General features: G+C 44.4%; 1 protein-coding gene across 1 annotated transcript in view; it reads left to right on the top strand.

The window, feature by feature from the left end:
- Nucleotides 1-610: 610 nt before the first annotated feature.
- NDST4 (N-deacetylase and N-sulfotransferase 4) overlaps nt 611-21,993 on the top strand; it is a 68,248-nt gene continuing 46,865 nt past the window's right edge. Inside the window, exons 1-2 of the mRNA XM_030272047.4 lie at nt 611-2,056; nt 15,541-16,778. Of these exons, the coding sequence (XP_030127907.4) occupies nt 15,798-16,778 (981 nt within the window). The 5' untranslated portion in view covers nt 611-2,056; nt 15,541-15,797. The remainder of the gene's footprint in view (nt 2,057-15,540; nt 16,779-21,993) is intronic.

Raw genomic sequence — 21,993 nt, forward strand, 5'->3', positions numbered from 1 at the left:
GAGCATCTGAATGAAAACACACTCTCAACATTGCTGCAACCACTTGGCCACTGCCCACCTGGGAACATCCACGGCCGTGGCTTCCAGGGGGCAGAGCGCTGCTCCCGCCACATCTGGAGCAGCACAGCTGTCCCTCAGCCAAACCCTCCTGCTCATAGCACCTCTGCAGTGCTCCAAGGGCAGCCAGGGGCCAAGCACAGCAGTACCAAAGCAACAAACAGCTGGACTTTTCCTTTCACACCACCAGATCAGCAATGGAAGCTCTGGCAGGTTCTGGACAAACTGTACCAGAAGATTTCCTTGTGTTGGGAAGAGACTCTTCCCAAGTTTTAACTCAATTTGGCTGTTTTAGTTCACAGCCTGACCAAAGCTCTGATTTGCAGAGGATGCAAAGAGGCACCTGCTCACCACCCAGCTGCAGGGGAATCCCCAAGCCCAGCATTCCCAACAGTCTTTGGGAAACAAATCCCAAATCCAGAGCCAGGCCATAGGTGCAAGGCTTTTTTAACATCTCTCCCAACAAGTGCTTCGCAGTTAGAAATTGCAGGAAATTACTCAGAAGTAGTTTGAATTTTAATTTTCCCTCAGTTTCTCATTTAGCCAGAGGGAATCGATTAGTCCCAAGTTGGGAATCTCTACCATCTTTGAAATTTGGATATTCACAGAGAGCAAACAGCCCTTCACACAGAAGGTCCCAGCTGAAGGATGTAAATGGGGAACTGCAGGGAACACCATTTATTTACACTGCTTTGGAAACACAAAAGGTTGAGCTGACCCTCCTATGATTCAAATCTGAGTTTACAGCGTCATTCATCATCTCAGAATGGGTTTGTTCCAGTCTCCTTGAACAAAACTATTTTCTCCTCACATTTGCTGCACAGAATTGGCTGAATTTCAATTCCAAGGTGTACTGTACAAAGAACAGTTTTGGAGTGAAAGATGTCAAGCTGGCAAGAATTGAAAATTAGATTGGAATAAAATCTAATTCTTTTAATATAGCAAGTGTTTAGTTTTGCCTTTGTAATACAATTTGAAGTCACATAGCAGTCATGTTTCTTGGCTGTGGAGGTAGGTTTCATCTCCAGCTGGATGAAATAAAGGATTTTAACAAGAAATTATGCAACAAATAAGTAGGACTTGTGTCACATACAGCAAGAAAATACTTGTCACCTCTGAGCACTGAATATTTGTTGGTGGCAGGGAGATCATTTGTAACCAAGTTGCTGCTTGATTTTGGTCATGTGCTAAAACCCACCTTTCATTGTACCAGGTGATCTTATCAGCGACCTAACAAGAGTAGGAACCAAAAACCTTCCAGTGCTGGGATTTTGTTAAACCTCTTTTTTTAGCATCTGGAGACGGTGAGGGGTGATGGGGGGCGCTGGGGGCACAAGCATCCTCCTGTCAGCTTCTCCTTTTCGCTGGGCTTCCCGCCGCAGGCTCCAGGTGTAGCAGCGGGATCTGGAAGAGGCGCTTCCCTCCCGCATTCGGGCGGCGGGAGGGGAGGCGCTCCGGCCGCTCGGTGACGGATGATGCAAATCCCCGCGGAGCGCGGAACGGATCGGGGCGGCGGGAGAGGAGCGCGGCTCACCCCGAACCAGCCTCGGCTTCTCGCCAGCATCCCCCCGGCCGGAATGACATCAGAGCGGCTCCGAGCCCTCGCAAATCCGCGGGGCGAGTAGCGGCAGGAACCGGCGCCGCTGCCGCCGAGATCCGCGGCGGGCGGAGGCGGACTCCTGACTCCGGCGGCTCCCGGAGCTCCGCAGCCTTTCTGCCGGAGCCCGGCGGCATCCCCGCTCCGAGAAGGAAGCTGCGCTGGGAACGGCGTGCTCAGCAGAGGTGTGCATCGCTGCGGCTGGCTGCTCGCTCTGGGAGGACAGGCTGGGTACAAACGGGATGTGACTGTGCCGCTGGAATTCAGTGACGGGAGCCGGAGCAGAGGAGCCTTCCTGGGATGCCGCTGACAGCTGCTGGCAACTGCAAACTCTGCCTGCTTTACCTGGAGCCCGTGAAGAAATTTTCCTGCTGCATGCTAGGAAGAGAAATTCTTCTCTAGGTAAGACATTGCTCAGCTTCTCAACCTCTGCTTCTGGGTATACATACATACAAAAGCACACAGTGCCTGTACTCAGAGCAGGTACAAATACCCAGAGTGTGTCCAATGATCTGCCTGGAACCTCAGCACAGTAAGTGCTTCCAAAAGCTGCCTGGAGCCTGGCGTTCCAAGGATTATTTGCAAGTTTGAGACAGTCTTCACCACGTTTGCATGCAAGTGCCCCTGGTACAAAGGGATGTTGTTTCCGAGGGAAACAGCTAACTGTCTAAATATCCGAAAGAGCGCGGAAGGGAAAGCAAGGGAACTTATCTGACGGGGGGAAAGAGGATATAGTTGCTTCTTTAGTCTTCTCCACATCCTTTGCTTTTATTTGCTACCATCTAGCAAAGTTCAGCAGAACTACTGTACTAGAAGGACATGATAGAAGCTTTCAATGGAGATACATTAAATATGCACCAAAGCAAGAGTAATTGTACTGTGAGGAAGCCAAACCCTACAGATCTGCTCCCTTCTAGCAGTTTGATTGCAAACTACATCACTCAGCAACATTTCTTTTTTAAACACCATGATCATTTATGGAGTCGAAGCAAGGACTCTTAGTGGTAGTGAGAGGTAAACTGAGGAAATCAGTGTGAGCTCTTCAGATGCTCCAGAGCCCAGTCCAGCAGCAGCCCAGGGTTTTATCCCACAGCTGGCACAGGGGCTCCAAGTCACTGCTGTTGGGAATGATCACCCACAGGAAAAGGCTTAGAGGTGAACAAATCTCTTCCCACAAGCACTGCACTGTTGTAACCACACATAGCTACAAACCCCCACACTCATGGAGCTCTTTTTTCCCCAGGGAATTTATCAGGTCATTTTTTAGTAACTCCTGCTGCTCTCATTCACATGGCTTGAAGCCTCCCTCCTTCCCTCCATGTAATAAATGCTGCAGAATCTGGCCCACCCCCTGTAGCAGGTTACTCCACCTCTCCCAGCTTTGAACGCTCTCAGAGAACAAGATAAAAAGAGAAGTAACTCATTTTCACCCCATTTCTTCAGCAGTTTGAATTCATGGTCCTCCTGCCATGAATGTTCAGCCTGTGGAAGGACAGCAGGATCTCCTTGTTCATAAAGTTTCCATAGCTGGCAACGTTTCCAGGCACTCCCTGTCTCACCCCATCCTGTCTGTGCACTTGTCCCATGCACCTTTTCCCCTCCACCAAGCTGCACTGCCTGCCTTGCTTTTGGAAATGCTGCTCTAAAGGAGGGGCTGGGGATGGGCTCTGAACTGCCAAGTCTCATTTAACTAAGGAAATTCTTGGGTTTGAGTTCTCTCCTGAATCTTATCAATCAGATCCAGTGATCTGCTCAGTTGGGTTAGATGTTCCTCATGCCACTGCTCTGTGCACAAGTTCATGTCTGTCTGTTAGGTTTTGTGCCAGTTCCCTAGAACTGGCCCTTTTTTTTTTTATTCATAATAGATGCCTAATGTCTGAAAGCCTCAGAATTGAAAGCAGGAATATCTTGATGTCTCGTTGACACCATTCTCTTCTGCAAGTCTGGGGAAATGCTCCTCTAACTTGCCTTTTATCAGAGTAAATCAAATTCAAAGGGTTACATTTCAGCAGAGAGCAGGATGCTTCAGTGACTGACCACTTGTGCACACACACACACCCCTACATATAAATCCTGTTCAGCCTGAACACCCTATTAACTCACACTATCAAGTGCTGGAAGTCCTATTAAAACTTTATGGCTGTTTGGAGGCTGTGATATCTGCTGCATCACTCTCTGTAATGGCCATGATCAGACTTAGCACTGTGCAGGAATCATGAGCTGCTCTAGAGTTCAACTGCCATACTCACTATGAGCAGGATCAAAATATGCTAACAGTGAGGATGGGTTTTTTAGGGTTGCAGTACAGGAATTATCCCAGCAGTATAATGAGATACTTAAAGGAAAATATGGCTATATATTGCAAACCCACAGCAATACAGAGCATAGAAAATGCTGATGAGTTACTATTAGTTCTGACTATGAGTTTTCAGTTAGATGAACAAAAAATTGCATTTAACTCTATGTCCCCAGAAAAAGATTCATCATTTCTCTACACGCAGTAAAGGAAGGCATATAATGAACTTCTGCCAAAAAAAAAAAAAAAAAAAAAAAAAAAAAGTATAATTTCTGTTCCAAATCACTGTTTGCTTTGATTGCCTCTATGACCATAGGGCTGGCTGAGCTTCAGCTGCATGAACACTCTGCTGTTTGCTTCCATCAAGTGTTTGCCTTGCAAAGCTTCCATCACCACAGAACCTAAGAATGGTTTGGGTTGGGAGGGACTTTAAAGAATATCTAATCCCAACCCTCTTTCTGCAGCTCCATAGGTGCATCCAAGAAACTGCTTTCCATACCCACAAAATTGGCTTTTCTGAACAAAGCAACCCCTGGGCTGAGAGCAGCAAGGCACTGCAAGCTGGGGCCTGGATGGCTGAAGGAAAGATTAACTTGGAATTGTGCAAAGCTGCACTTGGCCCAGTCTGGGGAGTCGTTTCAGGAGCAGGGCATTGAGCCTGGGTGAGCCAAGGGCTCTCCACACTTTCCAAGGGGAGGGGAGCCTGGCTTGAAGCCATTTGCAAGTGTTAAGGAGTGCAGTGCCAGGTGGCAGTTTATCAGATCCCTTGTCCTCAGGCCTGGGATGCAGCTGAGGACCATTAGAGCAGATGGAAGGGATGGGCTCCTAGGGAGAAGGAGGGTCTCTGCTGGAAATTGGGTGTGATATCAAAGAGTCCTGTCTCCCATTTTGAGATAGGCTGAAGAAGGCACAGCTCCCAGCAACAAGTCTCTCTCTCCTATTGACATGTTAAAGCAACGCCCCTCACCAAGGTAAGCCACCCAGAAGAGTGCCAGATGGAAATCCAGAATCAATTCTCCATCTATGTCAACATTCAAATTAGAAAAATTGAGCCATTAAAAGCATCGTGTGCTGGAAGAAAATGAAAATCATGCACGTCAATCCCAAACATATATTACAACTACTTCAGGAATAATTACAATGGACTAGGAATTCCTACTGAAACTAACAGTTGCCATAGAAAAACAATAATATTTTATCTAAACAGCAATGCCACCAGAATTACACGGCAACAGCACACCAGTGTAGAAACCGTGTCAGTATTTGATAAGGAAAACACACTGGCACCAGAAGTGCCATCCTGGATGGCCATTTGACCTCAATTCTGAAAGGAACAGAGACATATTTAAACCTATTTCCTTCCCTCTGGCTACAGAAGGGGTCACAACTGCTCTCCCTAAGTGGAGGAAAAGGGAGCAAATTCATCCTCCCTCCTCTGCTGCAAGGATGGGTTTTACAGAGCCAGAGCAAGCACAGAAGGAGAAGCCAGGACAGGGTGGGCTTCCTTCATGAGGAAGGAAGCACAAAGAAAGGTATTCCCTCTTCTTCCTCGGATGCTGGTGGCATAGGAATTGTCCTTGGCTTACTAAATCTGGCCAAGGGAGATCAGGCTGATGCCCCCACAGCTACAGACTCTTACTGATGGCTGGGTTTCCATCTTCCACATGTAAATACCAGTACCAGGCACAAACAGCAGAGAGAATTATGTGGACAGGCTCTCCACAGAGCAGAGCTCTGCACGAAACCTCCCCTCCTGAAGGACTATCTACAGCTACTTATTCCAGCCCACACTCTGCCAGGCTCCACTGAAAGGATTGCATTTAGCTTTTAGTGTATAAATAAGTGTTCTGATAAATAATTAATAGTAGCTTCTGGCCGTAAAAGAGGTGGCTGTTTGGAAAGTTAAAACAGTCTGTCATGAAATATGCACCCACCTCCTCTGTGTTCTACTTCCAGGGGCTGTTTTAGCCAACATCTTGTCCCTTTCCCTGGGACCATATTGTACAAGGAGGAGGCCAGAGCTCAAGTTCCAGACCCTCAGGGTATTATTGAATTTAATCTCTCTCACTGGGGTATAGATCACCTCCTAAACCACCAGGAGGGAGGGCAGGTGGTCAGTGATTCACAGAAAAATGTTTGGAAATGAGAGGAAAGTGCACTCTTCTAGGCTTCTAGGTAAGATGCAGAAATTAGACTTATTGATCACATTTGATTTTAAAGCCCTCATAGCATCTCAGGCTTTTTTAATTTAAACCAAAAAAAGCAGGGGCCTCTGCCTTGATAATTTTTCCAGACTGCCTGCACTCTACCCTCCTAAAGAGCTGGTATAAGTATAGGGCATTTTTATTCATTACTACTCTGTAAACCGTATTTGGGGTGCAATTTTATGGCTTCACTACTCTACCCCCTTAGAGTCCTGCTCTTCAGTGTGGAACTGTGCATCAGAATCCTGGTGAATTCATCACCTGCAGAAGGGCATGGTACCATTATTTGTACCTCAAAAATCACAGTTCAAGATAAAGAGAATTCTGTGATATGCAGTGTCCACAACAGCAAGCAAAGTGAGCCATGCATGCCTCAAAACACCAGACAGGCTCCCATCAGACTAACTCACCATCAGCCTTGGTGCAAACTCCACACAGCCTGCATCAACCACAGGCAACCATTCTTCACACTCAGATTTTTAACTGCAGGACCTCCTAAAAGGGCTTTCTCCCACATGGAAAAAAAATATTTGCTTTTAGGCAGAAAATAATGTCTCTATGTATATGTTACCTAAAACTGAGCTTTAACCTAGAAAGCCAGGCTGGATTTCCTTATCCATGATACATTCTGGAGATTGTTATTGAAAACCAAATGGAGTTATGCACTCAGCCCCCAGGAGAGGACAGGAACATAAAGACAATCCCAGCCTGATTCAGGGGCAATATGGCCAGAAAGACTGACAACCATTTGGATTTTTTTTTTTTATTATTCCACACTCTCCACCTTCAACAATCAGTTCATGCCTCAGTAGTTCAATAAACAGAGATTTTTCACGAAAGCAAGAGGTTAATCAAAACCTCTCTACTCCATCACAGAGCTCTAATGGCATTAGTTCTAGTTCCAGTCTCTGAGCTCAGCGTGACTCAACAAAAAAATCCCTTGAATTCCCAAGCAGGACCCTTATCCTACTAGTGGCATTTCCAAATTAAACTTTATCTAGAGAAAACAAAGACTAGATCTTTCAAAAACAAACATTTGTTTATATTTTGAACCAAGAGCAAAACAGTATCTATAGGTCACAGATGACACACCAGAAATCTCTGAAGACATCTTTCATTTGGCTGACAAAGTGGCTTCTCTCAGAAAAACCACATAAAGCAGTGGCAGGAATAAACACAAAGGAATTTAACCAGGGTACAACAAAAAAGAAATAGGAAGCAAGCACAGCAAACACATTTGCCTGCACATGAAAGTATTAATTTTGCACTGGCTTTCCCAAAAGCACACTTTGCAATATTCATGCTATAAACATCTGAACCAAACCTGAATTATCTTAAGAGCATTTTACAGCTAATGCCCATGTAAAGGTAGAAAAGACTCCTTCAACAAAGACAGGGAAAATGAAATACTGAAAAAAAATCAGTGGCCTCTAGAGGGCAAAACACAATAGTGGCAGAGACAGAAATCAGAGGTTCTACTCCCTACCTTATCTTTTCACCACTAAGCACTTTTCCTCTTGATAGGCAAACTACCCCTCCAGTCATTTCAAGGTAAGATTTGAATTTGTGCTAATCATCTTGCATCAAACTTCCTCTGTCTTGTCTGCAACACTTAAATACATTAAAAGCAAAGTCTCTTGGATATTGTAGTATTTTTGTTACATGACCAAATTTCTCTGTCTAGGTGACTTTTACTGACAACAGTCATGTGTGCAGCCTTAAGTGGTCCCCACAAAAAGCTCATCTTGCCTGTAAAAAACTGATACTAAGACTCAAAATTTTCTTGGAGGACTGCCTAGAACCAAGACTAGGAAGAGACAGGAGAGATATTATAAACTTCACTTGCTGCTTCCCAACTGCCATGCAGTAAAAGCAGTGATAAATGCAAGTACTTATGAGCAAGGTGGAAAGGACTGAATTTTCCCTTTTAGAAGCTGTTTGGAAGTCCAAGAAGCACACACACAAAAGAGGAGGCACACGTGGAGGGTCACTCTGGCTTCATTTCCTCCCCGTGCTTCATTTTGCTTGAAAGCCACGGCTTGCCAAGCCCTGCCAGGTTGTCACCAGGACTGGTGGCTTGGATGATGCTCCAGCCCTCACACCTGCTCTGATCAGAGACTGCTGGGACCAAACTCTGTGGCTTCTCCCACTTTTTCTACCAAATCCTCTCAACAATAACACCCTTCAGCCACTGAAGACAAAGATAGGGATAGGGCACTCCGGCAGAAATTACTCAAAGAATAAATAAGGGGAAGCTGTTACAATAAGAATTAATGTATACAGAGCTTGAAAACTGTGTCTAGCTGGCTGGAGCCAGGCTTGAGCAAACTAATAATAAAGCTCTGTTTAAGTTTTCGTGTGGCAAACATGCTGTGTGAAAGATTTAAGTACAAAGTCTTTGTTATCTGGGTTTAAATAGACTTCCTCTGCAGTAGCAATAGATCACTACTATGTGACAGCAGTTGTCCCTCTGAAATAAGTTAGTGGCCTCCTTTTAATTCCTAGCACAGATGTGACCACATCTGACTTGCTCACAAATAGTCCCTGTGACAGGATACAGACACCACAAAACATGTTATTCAGTGAAATATATTGGTATTGGCGTAAGAGTGGACACGTTTTAATTATCTCACATGGTGGTAAACGTTTTTAGATCCCAGAAAAGCAATAGGACAACAGAAAGTGTGGGAAACAATTAACCACTACAATCATAAAGACTAAATAGTTTAGCTTCTAAGAGGCTGTTCCAGAGCCTGGGATTTATTACTTTTTTTTTTTTTTTTTTTTTTTTTTTTGGTGGGGGGTTGTTTGTTTTTTTGCAAGAAATCTCCAAAAAGTAAAGTTTTAGTAGTCACCCACAAATCTGAAATCGTTAGTAAATTTTCAAAATCAATACAGATGATCTGCAGTTACTTGGTTTGTAAAAAAAAAACTATAAAAAGGGTTTTGGCAATTTTTTAAAGTGGCTTAGCTTGTCTAACCAATCAAACAACATGCACAGAGTTTGGCTAGTGCATTGATTGACTTTTAGGAGTCCTAGTTAGGCAGCCATTCTACTGCACAAATGTTGTGTCTCAGCTGAGTTCACAGCACAAATCATTCTGTTGGAACTGGATTGCTAATTGACAGCCTTATGAAAGTGGAAAACAGTACCAGAATAGATGGACTGTAATAAAACATCTGATACAGCATCTCACAAAAGTTTTATTTGAAGAGTTAAATGAATTCAAATTGGCTTCCATTGGAGCATTAAACTATGAATTGAAAAGTGATGAAGAGCCATTAACCAAGCGAGAGCAGGAGATTTGTTGCATCAAGTCAGGGAATGTTTTGTGGGCTGCCTCAGAACACCGTGCAAAGCCTGATTTTATTCCCACCTCCATTCCCCTGGGCTGGGACACTGACAGCACGGTGATTCCACCTGCACTTTCCATTAATCCCACCAGGAAAGCAAAGCAAGGACCCAGTCCTGCAGAGCACACCCATCTCTGTGTGCCATCACAGGCCCAGCTCCCTGCCCTGACATTTTGGCTCTGTCATTGTGCCTTTGGCAGCCAGCTGCTGACCTTTAGATCATCCCTCAACACCACCTTATCAGCCTTTTGCTTTCCTGCACACATCATGAGGGCTGGAAACAGCTGCTGAAGGGCCTTATGCAAGGGCAAGGGGCTGCTGCTTCCAGCTCAGTCACAGCTGTCTGAGGGACCTTGGGAAAGTCAGGCTTGTACCCTTTAATGCTGTTTAGCTTTTTGAATTTTTGGTGAGTTACTGGTGAGAAGTGGTAGATCTTAATACCATCATTCATGCTAGAGAGACACATTTATTAGAAACTGCATTGAGAAGGCGCATTTAAAGTCATCATTAAATTGTTTTAAGTCTGGCCTCAGAGTTAAGATGTTTTTCCTGTGACATCAAAATACCATGTGTATTGTGATCATTTTGGTACCACCACACAACATCTGGAGCTGCTCAGAGGGTGAGCATGGTCACTAACATTTATCTGTTGTCATGATCACTAGAGACACTCTGTCAAGAAACAAGAAATACATACATAGGTTCTCTCCATGCATGGCTCTCCTCAGACTACACCTAAATTACTGATTTCTAGGAGCTTCCACTCCTGACACTCCAGAGAAAGCACAAGTCAGACATTTCTGAGGAAATACTGCAACTACTCTTTATGTTCAGAAGTACCAACATGTTAGAGACCCATAAATTGTGCCATTTGGAGGAAGCCTCACTGAAACATCCCAGATGGGATATTTATGGGGTTTTCTGGGTGGTCCAAATGACTGTGGGACTGTTGGAAGTTAATGGGTCAGAAGAAGGAAGCAGTGAGGTTGAGCATCAGGCAACACTCACGAGAAGGTTGGTCTGGCTAAGTCTTAAAACACATTTCTGCAAGGAGCTGAGCCACATGAAATGTCACATTTGGGCTGGGGAACCAAAGGATGTGCACGTGCACACACGTGAGAAGATCCCTATGGGCAAAACTCATCTCCAAGTCACCCTCCAGCCACTGCTCCACCAGGGAGCCTTTTCACCACTCTCTGAAATCATCTGGAAAAGTTTAAAGCCAAAGAGAAATAGAAGTCAGAAGGGTCAAACAGCTCCCTTCCAATTGTTTCACACTGAAATCACACCAGCTTTCATCAAGTGCACAAGTTGAAGTATGTCAAACACTTTGCTTTATATTCATTGATTATTGACTTCACCCTCTGGCATCATTTAGCTTTCTGAAATCACAGAAGATTACATGTGCAATGCAGACTTGATCAAATGGCTGAAAATACTGAAAAAGTGGGGGTTTAACGTACACATGATTATGCATTGAAAAGAAATAAAAGAGATAAAGTACTGAGCAGCCTCTCCTCTCAGAAATGATAAAATACAAGTCAGAAGGTCTGCAACAGCCCTTATCAGCTGAGAGGTTGGCCTTATCCTAGGTAAAAAGAGCTTTCTAATACCTTGTGATGAGCTATGAGAAGCTGGTATGAACACCCCTCTCAAGCAAAGCCACATTTACAAACACAAAACATCTTGCAGCTTCATTAAATAATAATAAAAAAAAATGTTACTTTCAAAGAGGATTTAAGTTTTGTGAGCTCAGCCAAAAAATGTCCTGGAAACTTTTCTGAGAGAAAGAAAAGAAAAATGCTCTCTTTTCCTTCTGCAGTGAACAGAAGCCCTGAATATTTTGCAAATGGTCACCAGGAGTCATTTATCACTCAAATCAGGTTGCTTGTTTCTGTAATGAATGAGGAGTCCCATGCAAGGAGCAGCAAGGCAGCTATCATGATTCATTGGGCTGCTAGTAAATGACAGGAGTCATACAAGCTTAGAAAGGAAAGAAAAGAGGAAAGGCTTTACATTAGGTTTTTAGCCTAAAGGGAAGTTTTATATATAGACAATAAAGACATTCTGACTTCTGATTTATAGTAGAATAAGGAAGGGAAAGCTCTGGCCTGCCTCCAGGTGAATTGCTCCCTGCAGTGCACTCTGGTGCAGACAGGAGGTTGGGAATGGCCACGCTGCTGTGGAACAACGAGGGTCCTGCTCCTCTGCTGGGCACTGTCAGCACTGACACACTCTGAACCTGCTGCAGATGTCCAGTCCCTAAGCTCCATCCTCAGGGTAAGCCAACACAGCTGATGGCTTAATATCAATATTTCTACATCCCACAAGCTCAAGTGGCTCAGAGATTCTCTGCCTCCCCATGATCAGAGGTAAGAGGAGCTCCCCCAGCCCACACACCAAGGCTGCTGGCTCAGGCACCAAGCCCTGGGGGAAGCTGCTCCCCGTGGGAGCTGGCCCAAGAGGAGACAGCTTTAATTCCTGCTGCACAGTTAACACATGGCATTAACAAGGGGCTGTTTCTCTTCGCTGTCGTGCTATCAGTTTTAAATAGTCAACTCCTAATCTCCCAATCAATCATCTTCAAAATCAGCAAGCTTTAGTCATCCATCAAACGCATTTTTGTGGGCAAGCAGGAAGTGTTATTTAGCAAAGAGGCAGCAATTTTTAAACCTCCATTTTTCTTCAGCTGCCTGAATTAAAGAAAAATTAGACTCCCCGCAGATGTCTGTGATATCACAGCAGAGTCTGTTCTGCTCTTGCTGGGCAAAGGCCCCACATTGAGGAAATCAGAATGGACAAGATCTACTGAAGGACCAACTCTGCATCCAGGGCAGCCTTGATTCCTCAACCACATGTGCCCAGCTTTGGGCTCCACCTCCCTGAAGAGGAGGCATGAGGAATGCTCATCAGTGACCACAGGAGCACAGGACCTCAAATACCAGTTACCAAAATGAAGCCCCATTAGTAACACTAATTATGAAATATCGCCCATTTTCATGTTTTTCAAATTAATCTAGCACAGGAGCTCTCCAAAGATAGTTGAATTCTGGAGTGAATGTAAAGCTGTTGAACTTTAAGGGGGAGAGTTTCAAAGGTGCAAATGGCACTTAACTTCCAATTATGCCTTGGAGAAAGTTCCACTAATGGCTAATTTAGCTGATTTATTTTCATAACCTTTAATTACTTCGCACCACTTTTTTTTTTTTACTGAACAGTATAATCAGTTCAACAGAGCCATTCAAAAACAAAGTGCAGACTAAAAAATGTGTGCTCCAATGCCAGGTTTCCTTATGCAAGTTTAAATTCTTTATCAATTTTATGTAATTATATATCTTAGTAGGTGGGAATACTTGCACTTAATTATAACATCTACATACAACACATAGTAGCTAACATGAAATCTGATTATTAGTATTTTATCTCAATGAGATTTTACCAGTGTCATTGGAAGGAAATAGGGATGAAGACCATAGTTTTGTTTCAATTAGTATGAAGTCAGGGGCTTCTCCAATTTTAGTAACACAAGTTGCAATATTCGTGAAGTTTATTGTTTTGACAGCTTGCAATACCAGCAGCCAGGAGATCCAGCAGAGCCAAGCACTGCAGGAAAATCGTGCCACTTTAGGTCATCTCACAAGCTATTCCTTCGTGCCACAGGTGGAGGCTGAAACATTCGCACAGCATCCAGGGGGATCAGGCTTTTGGCAGTCAGCTCTTTGTGGGGGGACATCACCCAGACCTGGAGGCTGTCCCTCCCATGGAGAGCAAGAGGTCTGATCTGATAAACCCTCCAAGTCGGGCTGTCCTAGTTTAGGGCAAATCTGGGGAAAACCTTCTGGAAGGAACCCCCAGAAAACAAACCCCCACAGCCCCTCCTCACCCACCTAGTTTGGGAAAAAATTTTCCCTGAGAGAAGTGGAAAAGAACGTGTTTATTTAACAAACAAAGCACTCCCCAGCACAAAAAAAAAAAAAAAAAAAAAAGAACACCAGATGACAACAAAACTCTTTCACCACTCTCAAGAGATGAACAAATCCAGAAAGTGTCTCCTGGGAGTGGTCACCCAGGTCTGGGCACTGGGGATGGCTGCTGCAGATCACAAAATGCAGGCTCCTGGTGTTCCTTGGTGTTTCCCAGATCCCAGTCCAGAGCAGGTTGGATGGTATTCAGGAAAAGGAAAGGAAAATAAATAGTCCAGGGAAAGAATTGGACTGCTTAGCTAACCTAACTAGGAAGCAAAGGCAAAAGCAGAAGCAAGCAAAGCCAGCCAGCCAGCCCTAGCCTTTTCTAGACAGCAGACCATGGCGGAGGTGAACTCGCTGATAACAAGGCAAAACAAACCTTCACTTTCAGAGTCAGTTCTGAAAGCACAGAACTTAATATCAAACATAAACAGAACACACGACTGGAGATACAAACACCAAAACGTCACCCTAGGACACGGGCTGAGTGAGTCCTCAATGTCACCCAAACTCCAACACTGTCTTGCAGAGGATGCTTCGCTTGATCCAGTGTTATCTTCTGAAGAAATCTTAATTGTAGGTTTAATAAGAAGTGAAATCCCAGCAAGCAGACAATTGTAAAACAAGGGAAGCACCAAAGCAGGGAAAATACTCTTAAGATTATCAGGATTATTTCAATTTCCTAAAGGTAGCTGTGATTTCTCTTACGTTTGTTCTCTCACACAAAAGAAAGGAGTAAATGCAGAAGAGGTTTCTTATTTCTGTCCCTGCCTCGCTCCCCTCTTGGCCAGTTGTGTGACACAGTAGGGTCACTGCTGGAATAGCCCACAGTCCAGGGGTACCAATATCTCCTTGCAAGATTCCAACTGAGGAGAATAAATCAGATAAGAGCTTGAATCTGCCAGAGTCACAAATGGTCTCAGAAAACAACTCCTCCTTTCTAAATGCTTCTTACAAGCATTTTCCACTTTTAGGTGCAAACCTTAAGATAAATGAAGAGTTTTCAGTACACAAGTCGAAAGCGTAATCTGAGTTAATGGAGGAGAACTTGTCAACTGGGAAGTATCTGCCTGGAAAAAGCATTTCTCCCCTGCAGTTCCAAAATAATTCATTGTTTTTTGTCTCACATTGTTCCACTAGACAAACAATATAAATAATTCACAAGGATGTTAATTCCTACTTAAATCCATAGAGCAGCATGGGCTATTTATTTAGCTAGCTTTAACTGCCTCTGAATCATAGGGTTTACTGTTACAAATGGTAATTTCTCATGAATTTAGGCAGAGCTGCCAGGAATCGCACAAGGGCTTCAGGGCAATGAGGTTTAAGCACCTCGTACTCCATCCGTACAGGGGCAGACCAGAGGCCAAGGGCTTCAGCCAGAGGTGTCAGGGACCAGCACACACACCACCTACTTGCCCACCTAGAACTACAATAGCCCCTTTGAGGTACTTCTGCTACACAGCACCTCCCACTGATCCCTGGTGGAGGCAGAGCCATGCACAGCTGCACCCTGCAGTAGCAGCAGCCTGCCCGTTCACTTGGAAAATCCCCACAGAACCTTGAACTTGCTCCAAGTGCAGAACGGAAACTGGAGAGAAAACCCTACAAATCTCTCCTCAAACTCCTGTCATGTCTTTCACTTGGGTCATATTAGTTTTCCAATCCAACACAGAATTTATCCCTTATGCAATTTGAATTTGACATAGAACATGGTCCCAGATTTAGCAAAGATTCACTTTGTCCTAATTTTGCGCCTATAATCTCTCATTGTTCCCATCTGCAATAGCAACAACGCATTTTAGATAAGAAAAGCTGATAAGTAGATGCACATCCTCAACAAGTTATGCTCAGAGTTCATTTCTGTATCCTAAGAACACAAGGGGAGCTGTTTAATGCAGCTTATCTTAATGCACCAAGAAAGCAAGTGACACTGAGTGCTCCTTGAACTACTCAGAAACTTCCCTCTTTACTCACATTACCAGTATCAATCAGCCTTATTAATGTGTGTTTTTAATTGCTTTATGGATTTTGTTTTACTTACTCTTCTTTTACTTCTTGTTGCAGATAATGTTAAGAGCCCTCTTCATTGATTATTGGCAGCTGCTGCTTTCTGAGAAAACTTCTTGCAATTTGTCTTTGCGGATCCTTTGACTTCCCGCTCCGACAGCCTTACAGCCTCCCCGAACGCTTCATAAATGCACTGCAATGGTCACATGAACATCTTGGAAGGGGAACCTCTGCAACTCCTCGCTCCCATGGCACTTTAGGAAGAGCACCCGGCAAAGCGGCAAGTCCAGCAGGAGCTGGAAGCCCCGTGAAAGATGAATCTCATCGGGAAGCTCCGCAGAAGCTTCCGAACGCTGATCGTTCTCCTGGCCACCTTCTGCTTGGCCAGTATCGTCATCTCTGCCTATTTCCTCTACACTGGCTACAAGCAGGAAATGGCCCTCGTGGAAACCACTGGGCGAGCAGAGTGCGAGGACCTCAAACTTCTGCCCTACAGGTCTGCGGAGCTGAGAACACCTAAGCCAATTGATCCCTCCAGGACTGATCCCACTGTGCTCCTGTTCGTGGAAAGCCAGTACTCCCAGCTGGGGCAAGACATCATAGCCATCCTCGAGTCCAGCAAGTTTCAGTACCACATGGTCATCGCACCAGCCAAGGGGGACATTCCCCCTCTCACAGACAACGGGAGAGGGAAGTACACCATTGTTATATACGAGAATATTTTAAAGTACGTGTCCATGGACTCGTGGAATAGAGAGCTTCTAGAAAAATACTGTGTGGAATACAGTGTTAGCATAATTGGTTTTCATAAAGCCAACGAGAACAGCTCCCCGAGCACCAGACTGAAAGGACTGCCACTGCAGCTGTACAACAACGTGGCCCTCAGAGACTGCGTGGTGAACCCTCGGTCGCCCCTGCTGCGCATCACCAAAGCGCCCAGGGTGGAGCAGGGCCCCCTGCCCGGCGAGGACTGGACGGTGTTCCAGTTCAACCATTCCACCTACCAGCCCGTGCTCCTGAGCGAGCTGCAGCCCGCCAGGCCCACCCCGGCCACGCTGCCCAGGGCTGCTCTCTATGCAACCGTCATCCAGGACCTGGGCCTGCACGACGGCATCCAGAGAGTCCTCTTTGGGAACAACCTGGCCTTCTGGCTCCACAAGCTCATCTTCATCGACGCCATCTCCTTCCTGTCGGGAAAGAAGCTCACGCTCTCCTTGGAGAGGTACATTCTGGTTGACATCGACGACATCTTTGTCGGGAAGGAGGGGACGAGGATGAACATCAACGACGTGAAGGTAAGGCAAGAACTGGGACACGTGTGTGTGCTAGTGGGTGTTCAAATGGAGACAAAGCTTGAAAAACCCGAGAAGCTCTTTTTCCTGGTAAGGGCTCAAAGTGCCCAGGTGCAGCCAGCAGATACATAAACCACAACCTGAGATTAAAAGCCATTTTTCCCACATACATACAGAGATGCACTTATGGTTGTGCATATGTAGGGGCATACACATGTATGTTGCATATATAAAATATCTTCTAGAACCCTCTTCTGTATTATTTCTCTCACTATTGCTGTAAAGTAGCCAGAACAATACAAGATGCTTGCCTTTTTGAACCTCACCAGCACTGAATTTTAAAAGAACAAAAAGAGCAAAAGGGAAAAAAAAAAAAAAAAAGAGCCTCAAGGAGTTACAGCCCCAGCATGACTTCTAAGAGTTAGCAGGATAATTTTCATTACCAGATTAGCAGGTAAGCATTTAAAGTTACCAGTTTCAGGGTGGAAGCACAGCATGCACTTGAGCAAGTGACATAAGCATCTGATAGAGTGAAAGGCCCACAGACTACTCACTGGGGGCTCTTCTACACTTATTTTCCTGATCTGTACTATCCAGGGACACCATTAAATTTGTTCAGAGCAGTTTTCAAAGATGTGTGCAACTTGGAAAGAATAGACAGAGCTCAACAACATGACAGTTATTTCTTGTCATTTTCCACATGTGGGAATCATAGTCAGAGACTAATTGAATCCCTAAGCATGCAATATCACATTCTCCAGGCTTTATTCTCGAGGGTTTTTCCTGTAAATACCCAATGCTTTCAGGAACAATAAGCGAGCCTTTTGTTTTTAAAGCAGATTTCTATTTAATGTCTAAGTCTTTATTTCTGTTTCTACAATTCCTGTATTCATCTGCCTCCTCTCCAGACCATTGGGGTATCCAAATACCCAGCAAGAGCAGTAGTCTCGCATACAGTTGAAATAATTTTGCACATCAGAACACTTGGGGCAATGCTATTAGCCAAACCAGGCGTATGAATGCTCATCAGGGCTGATTCTGAGCACCAAGCACTTGGAGTGCCTGGTGCCTTTGAGATGTGAGCACTGCACACAAGCCCAGTCATCAAGTGCTCTCTCTCTGGAAATGCATGGGGAAATGCTCTGAGCAAGGGCTCATACACAAGAGGAAATTCACTCCAAAGGCAATTGTGAAACAGGTTTCTCAGCAATAGCTTCCTGCCTGTGCCTTTTTGAGAGCGTCTTTCTGACATGGTTTTCTGCACTAAGGAAGCCTGTTGCTGTTCCACAGCAGTTCAAGAGCCCCCACTGCCAGCAGAGCAGTGTCCACACAGAGACACTTGGAGATTCAGGGCTGAGCTCTCACTGGAATCATCTCCTTATGCAGGAAAAATCCCAAGTCTCCCCCATTACTATCCAGCAGTCAACACCATTGCTAGGCAAACCTCTCCAGTTGTGCTTGGCACAGCAGCCATTCTTTTGTGCTCTTTATAGGAGACACAGCAGAAAACTCCACATCCAGGGGCTGCAGTAAGAGCTGGATGCTGTTAGAGGCATTCATAGTTATATTTATGTGCTGCATGCCTTTATCCATCTGAAAACCAACCAGTCCACACTGCTGAATATCTAGACAATAAGAAGGAAAACATCTGCTAGGATTCAGACCTTTTTATAAATTTTTTTCAAGCAATGCATGGCGAGCCTTCTTTCATTCATTATATTTGAGTCAGGGTACAAAGGGAAGCTTTCATTCTTCCCACATTTCTCCAGCGCCAAATTAGCAGCCCACTTTCCTCACAAAAACACCAAAAGTGCCACTCACAGGATAAATCCCCTCCTCACCTCACACAAGTAATCGTGCCACTATCACAAACCACAGGGAGAAATCTTCTGCAGACAGAGGCTCAGAACCAGCCTTCCCCTCAAGCTCTCTTTCAGGGACAATAAAAAGTTTATCTCCCCTCTTTAGGTGAATGTTTCACACATAAATCCACCCTGCAACTTCAGCACCCATGCATACTCTGTCCTCAACGTTAGGGATTTCATTTTGAATCAGTTACCTGGCAGAGATTTGTCCCTCAGGGCATTTCACAAACACTTGCTACACAAATCAGTCTGTTCCTACAGACTGGACATTCCCAGCATACATTAACCCACAGAACAGAATCCTGTTAATGAACATAACACCGAAAGCAGAGTGCACTGTGGTTAGTTTACAGAAAAGGGTAATTACAGCCAGTTAGGGAACAATCTCCCAAGTCACTGGGGAAGGAGGCAATTAAGAACCAGCAGACCTGCCTTCACCCCATACAGCACAGCAGCTTTTCTTGAGAGGCAGAAATAACCACTACTTGGGAGGCTGATATTTCAGTGATGGCAAAGCCTTGCCCTGCATTTGGGAGGGGTGGCTGTGGTTGCTCACAGACAGCAGAGATTTAGGGACTCTCTGCTAGGCTCTCCAAAGGTGCCATGCCCACCCAAGTCCCTCAGGAATGCTTCAATACACAGCCAGTCTCCTGATAACAACATTGGCATGTTAAGAGTAATCAAACAAGTCAACCTGTGCCTGTGTAGTTGCTTCCTGCAATCCAAATGTTCTTATTCCCTCACAAATCTATTTCTCAATTAGGTGCCTCAGGGAGATGTGTATATAAACACACACACTTTTATAAAGGATGGCATCAGCTACAGAAAAAGAGATTAGAGAACAGGGTTATTATGGGCTCTCTTTACCACAGAAAATCTCCTAGTCCCTGGTATTGAACAAGTTGTGCAAGATCATGTCTGGCTAAGTAATTAACAGGAACTCAGCAGAGCCACAGAAAGCTGTTTTTCCAAGCTTTGTGGAGTTCTATCTTGAGCCTAGTGAGCCTCTGCAAATGAATTTCTCCCTTTCCTGCCTGCCAATGTATTACCTCAGTGCTTGATTTTCAAAGGCAAAAGAATTCTTCAGTTAATTTGCAGAAACACTGAATTTGTGTACTTGTAAATGATACTGGTTCCCAGCCACATGAGTCCAGGATCACTGGCAGCGGTGATTTGGCAAAAGACTCCTGGAAATGTCTTGTTATGCTGTCTCTGGGAGAGCCACACAGAATAAATACAAAGCTTTCACTTTTGAAGTTTCCTTTTAACTGAGCACAAAGATAGCTGCATTACCCAAACAAGGAGCAAGAACTTGCTGAAATATTTCTGTGTTTTTTGTTCACATAGTATGAGCTAGTACAGCATTTACTCACCCAGGAAGAGCTCAATGCAGCCACCAGGGCTTTTCCAACACCTTTCACAAATACACATCCTATTGTTAACTCAATTCCCTGCAAGAGCACAGTGCTAGCTAAGGCATTTACCCTGTAATAAATTAAACAAATTAAAAACCACTCCAGATGAAGCAAAAGGCTTTTCACTTTGTACCCTCCTCTCAGCTATAGAATTTAGACAGCAACACACCTTCTTCTGGGTGAATTCAGGAACCACCTGTTCCCCTCTCTTCTCCCACTCTTCCAGCTGGAGCTGATAAGATTTTCAAGGAGAAATTGCCTGTCCCAGCACCACCATATACCATAGCCCCCTTCTCTAAAACCTCTATTTCCCCTTTCTGTAATCCCTCTCATTGTCACTATAGGGATGGGAGGATCCTTGGACTTTCTGACCTACAGTAAAATGCTGGAGCCATGCCTGGGAATGTCCTTTGTGCTAGTGCTGACTGCAGGCCTCCCTTCTCCTTGCAGCCTGTTTGCCTTCTCCTGCTGCCTCCCCCTCCGAGCTCCAGTCCACTTCCTTCAGTGGAAATAAGAATTTGTCTCTGACACGCCCTCGCTGCCACAGTCTGCACTTTGTCTTTGACCTTCACCACCATTAAAATGCCTGGAACATTTAAAGCCTCTGATTTCTGGCTAATTTTAGTGTTTAAAAGACAAGAATTCACATTGGACTTGCATCTTTCCTGGCAATTCCAAATTAAAAAATGCTGGCACAGCAGGGAGCTGAGCCCAACCACTCAACCTCTCCAGCATATGATTATCCCTGATTTTTGTGCAAGGACAGCTGCTTTCAGGTGGAACTACTGGATATGTCTGGGCCACATCACCAGGCATGGCAGCATCCTCAGTCCTGAATAAAACAGTCACCCTGATATCCTTTTAATCATAATTAGCCCCTTCCAGTAAAGTACCCATAGCCACGGCCAGCCCAGGAGATGTGTGAGCACAGGAACCCAGAGCAGAGAGCCAAGCACCAGTCACTGCAGGCTGGGTGGCACTTCTGTCACCTCTTGAAGCACTTGAGAGTGACAGTGAAGAACACAGTGGAGTTCCGCAGCTCCCACTTTTGGATGGGCTTAAAGTCTTTAAAAATTAATTTTAAAAGCAGCTGAGAGTCATTACATAAAAACTTTAATAATCTTTTTTAAAAATGGGAGTGCCTGCTCCATCAGAGATGACAGTTAATTCAATATTTTCCTTGTTCAGGTCTCTTGAATCACCCAGTTCTTTCTGTAATAATTTGAGTGTTGAATACTGCTCAAGTGCCTTGTCAAGACACATCAGACAGAATGTCTCATACTTCTTTTGTTTCAATAGGGCCTGTTCTTTCATTCAGAACTTCAGTACCAATGTAGTTAGGAACCACAATTCCCTTGCCACCAGCAGAACCTGTATTCTTCTCCTTGGCAGCCTGATGGCTTGACTGTCTATCCAAACACCCTCCCTGAATTCTAATAATTTGGGGTTCTCTCATTTTCCAGGCTCTCACTCCAGATTAGGTGCTCTTGACAGTGTTCTATAGAGTCTTACCAGAATTCTCGTGGCTCAATTTTCTACCTCTTGAATTTATCAAAAAATTCTCTCCCTAGCAAGGTTTTTTTGTTTGAAAACAATGTGTGAATGTTTGAAAACTTGCACGGTATTCTTCTGTCCCAGGGAACACACTGGTTTTTGGTCTGTAGAGTTACATGACTCCAAGGAATTCAGTTTGGTATTGTTTGTACAAGCAGTTAATCTCAGAATAATCTCTGTTCATCACAGAATTAATCTCAGATATTTGGGGGTTTTTCCCCGAGAAAAAAAAGCATAATATTCCACAAAACCACAAATTAATTATTAAAAAAAAAAATCATCCTTCATTCTGGCTATAAGAACTGAAGATAACATAATTTTTAAAAAGATTTCAAAATCTGATGTTTTAAAAAAATGTCACAATGCATTTTGTAATATAGAAAT

Source organism: Taeniopygia guttata, chromosome 4, assembly GCF_048771995.1.
Source record: "Taeniopygia guttata chromosome 4, bTaeGut7.mat, whole genome shotgun sequence".
NCBI lineage: Eukaryota > Metazoa > Chordata > Aves > Passeriformes > Estrildidae > Taeniopygia > Taeniopygia guttata.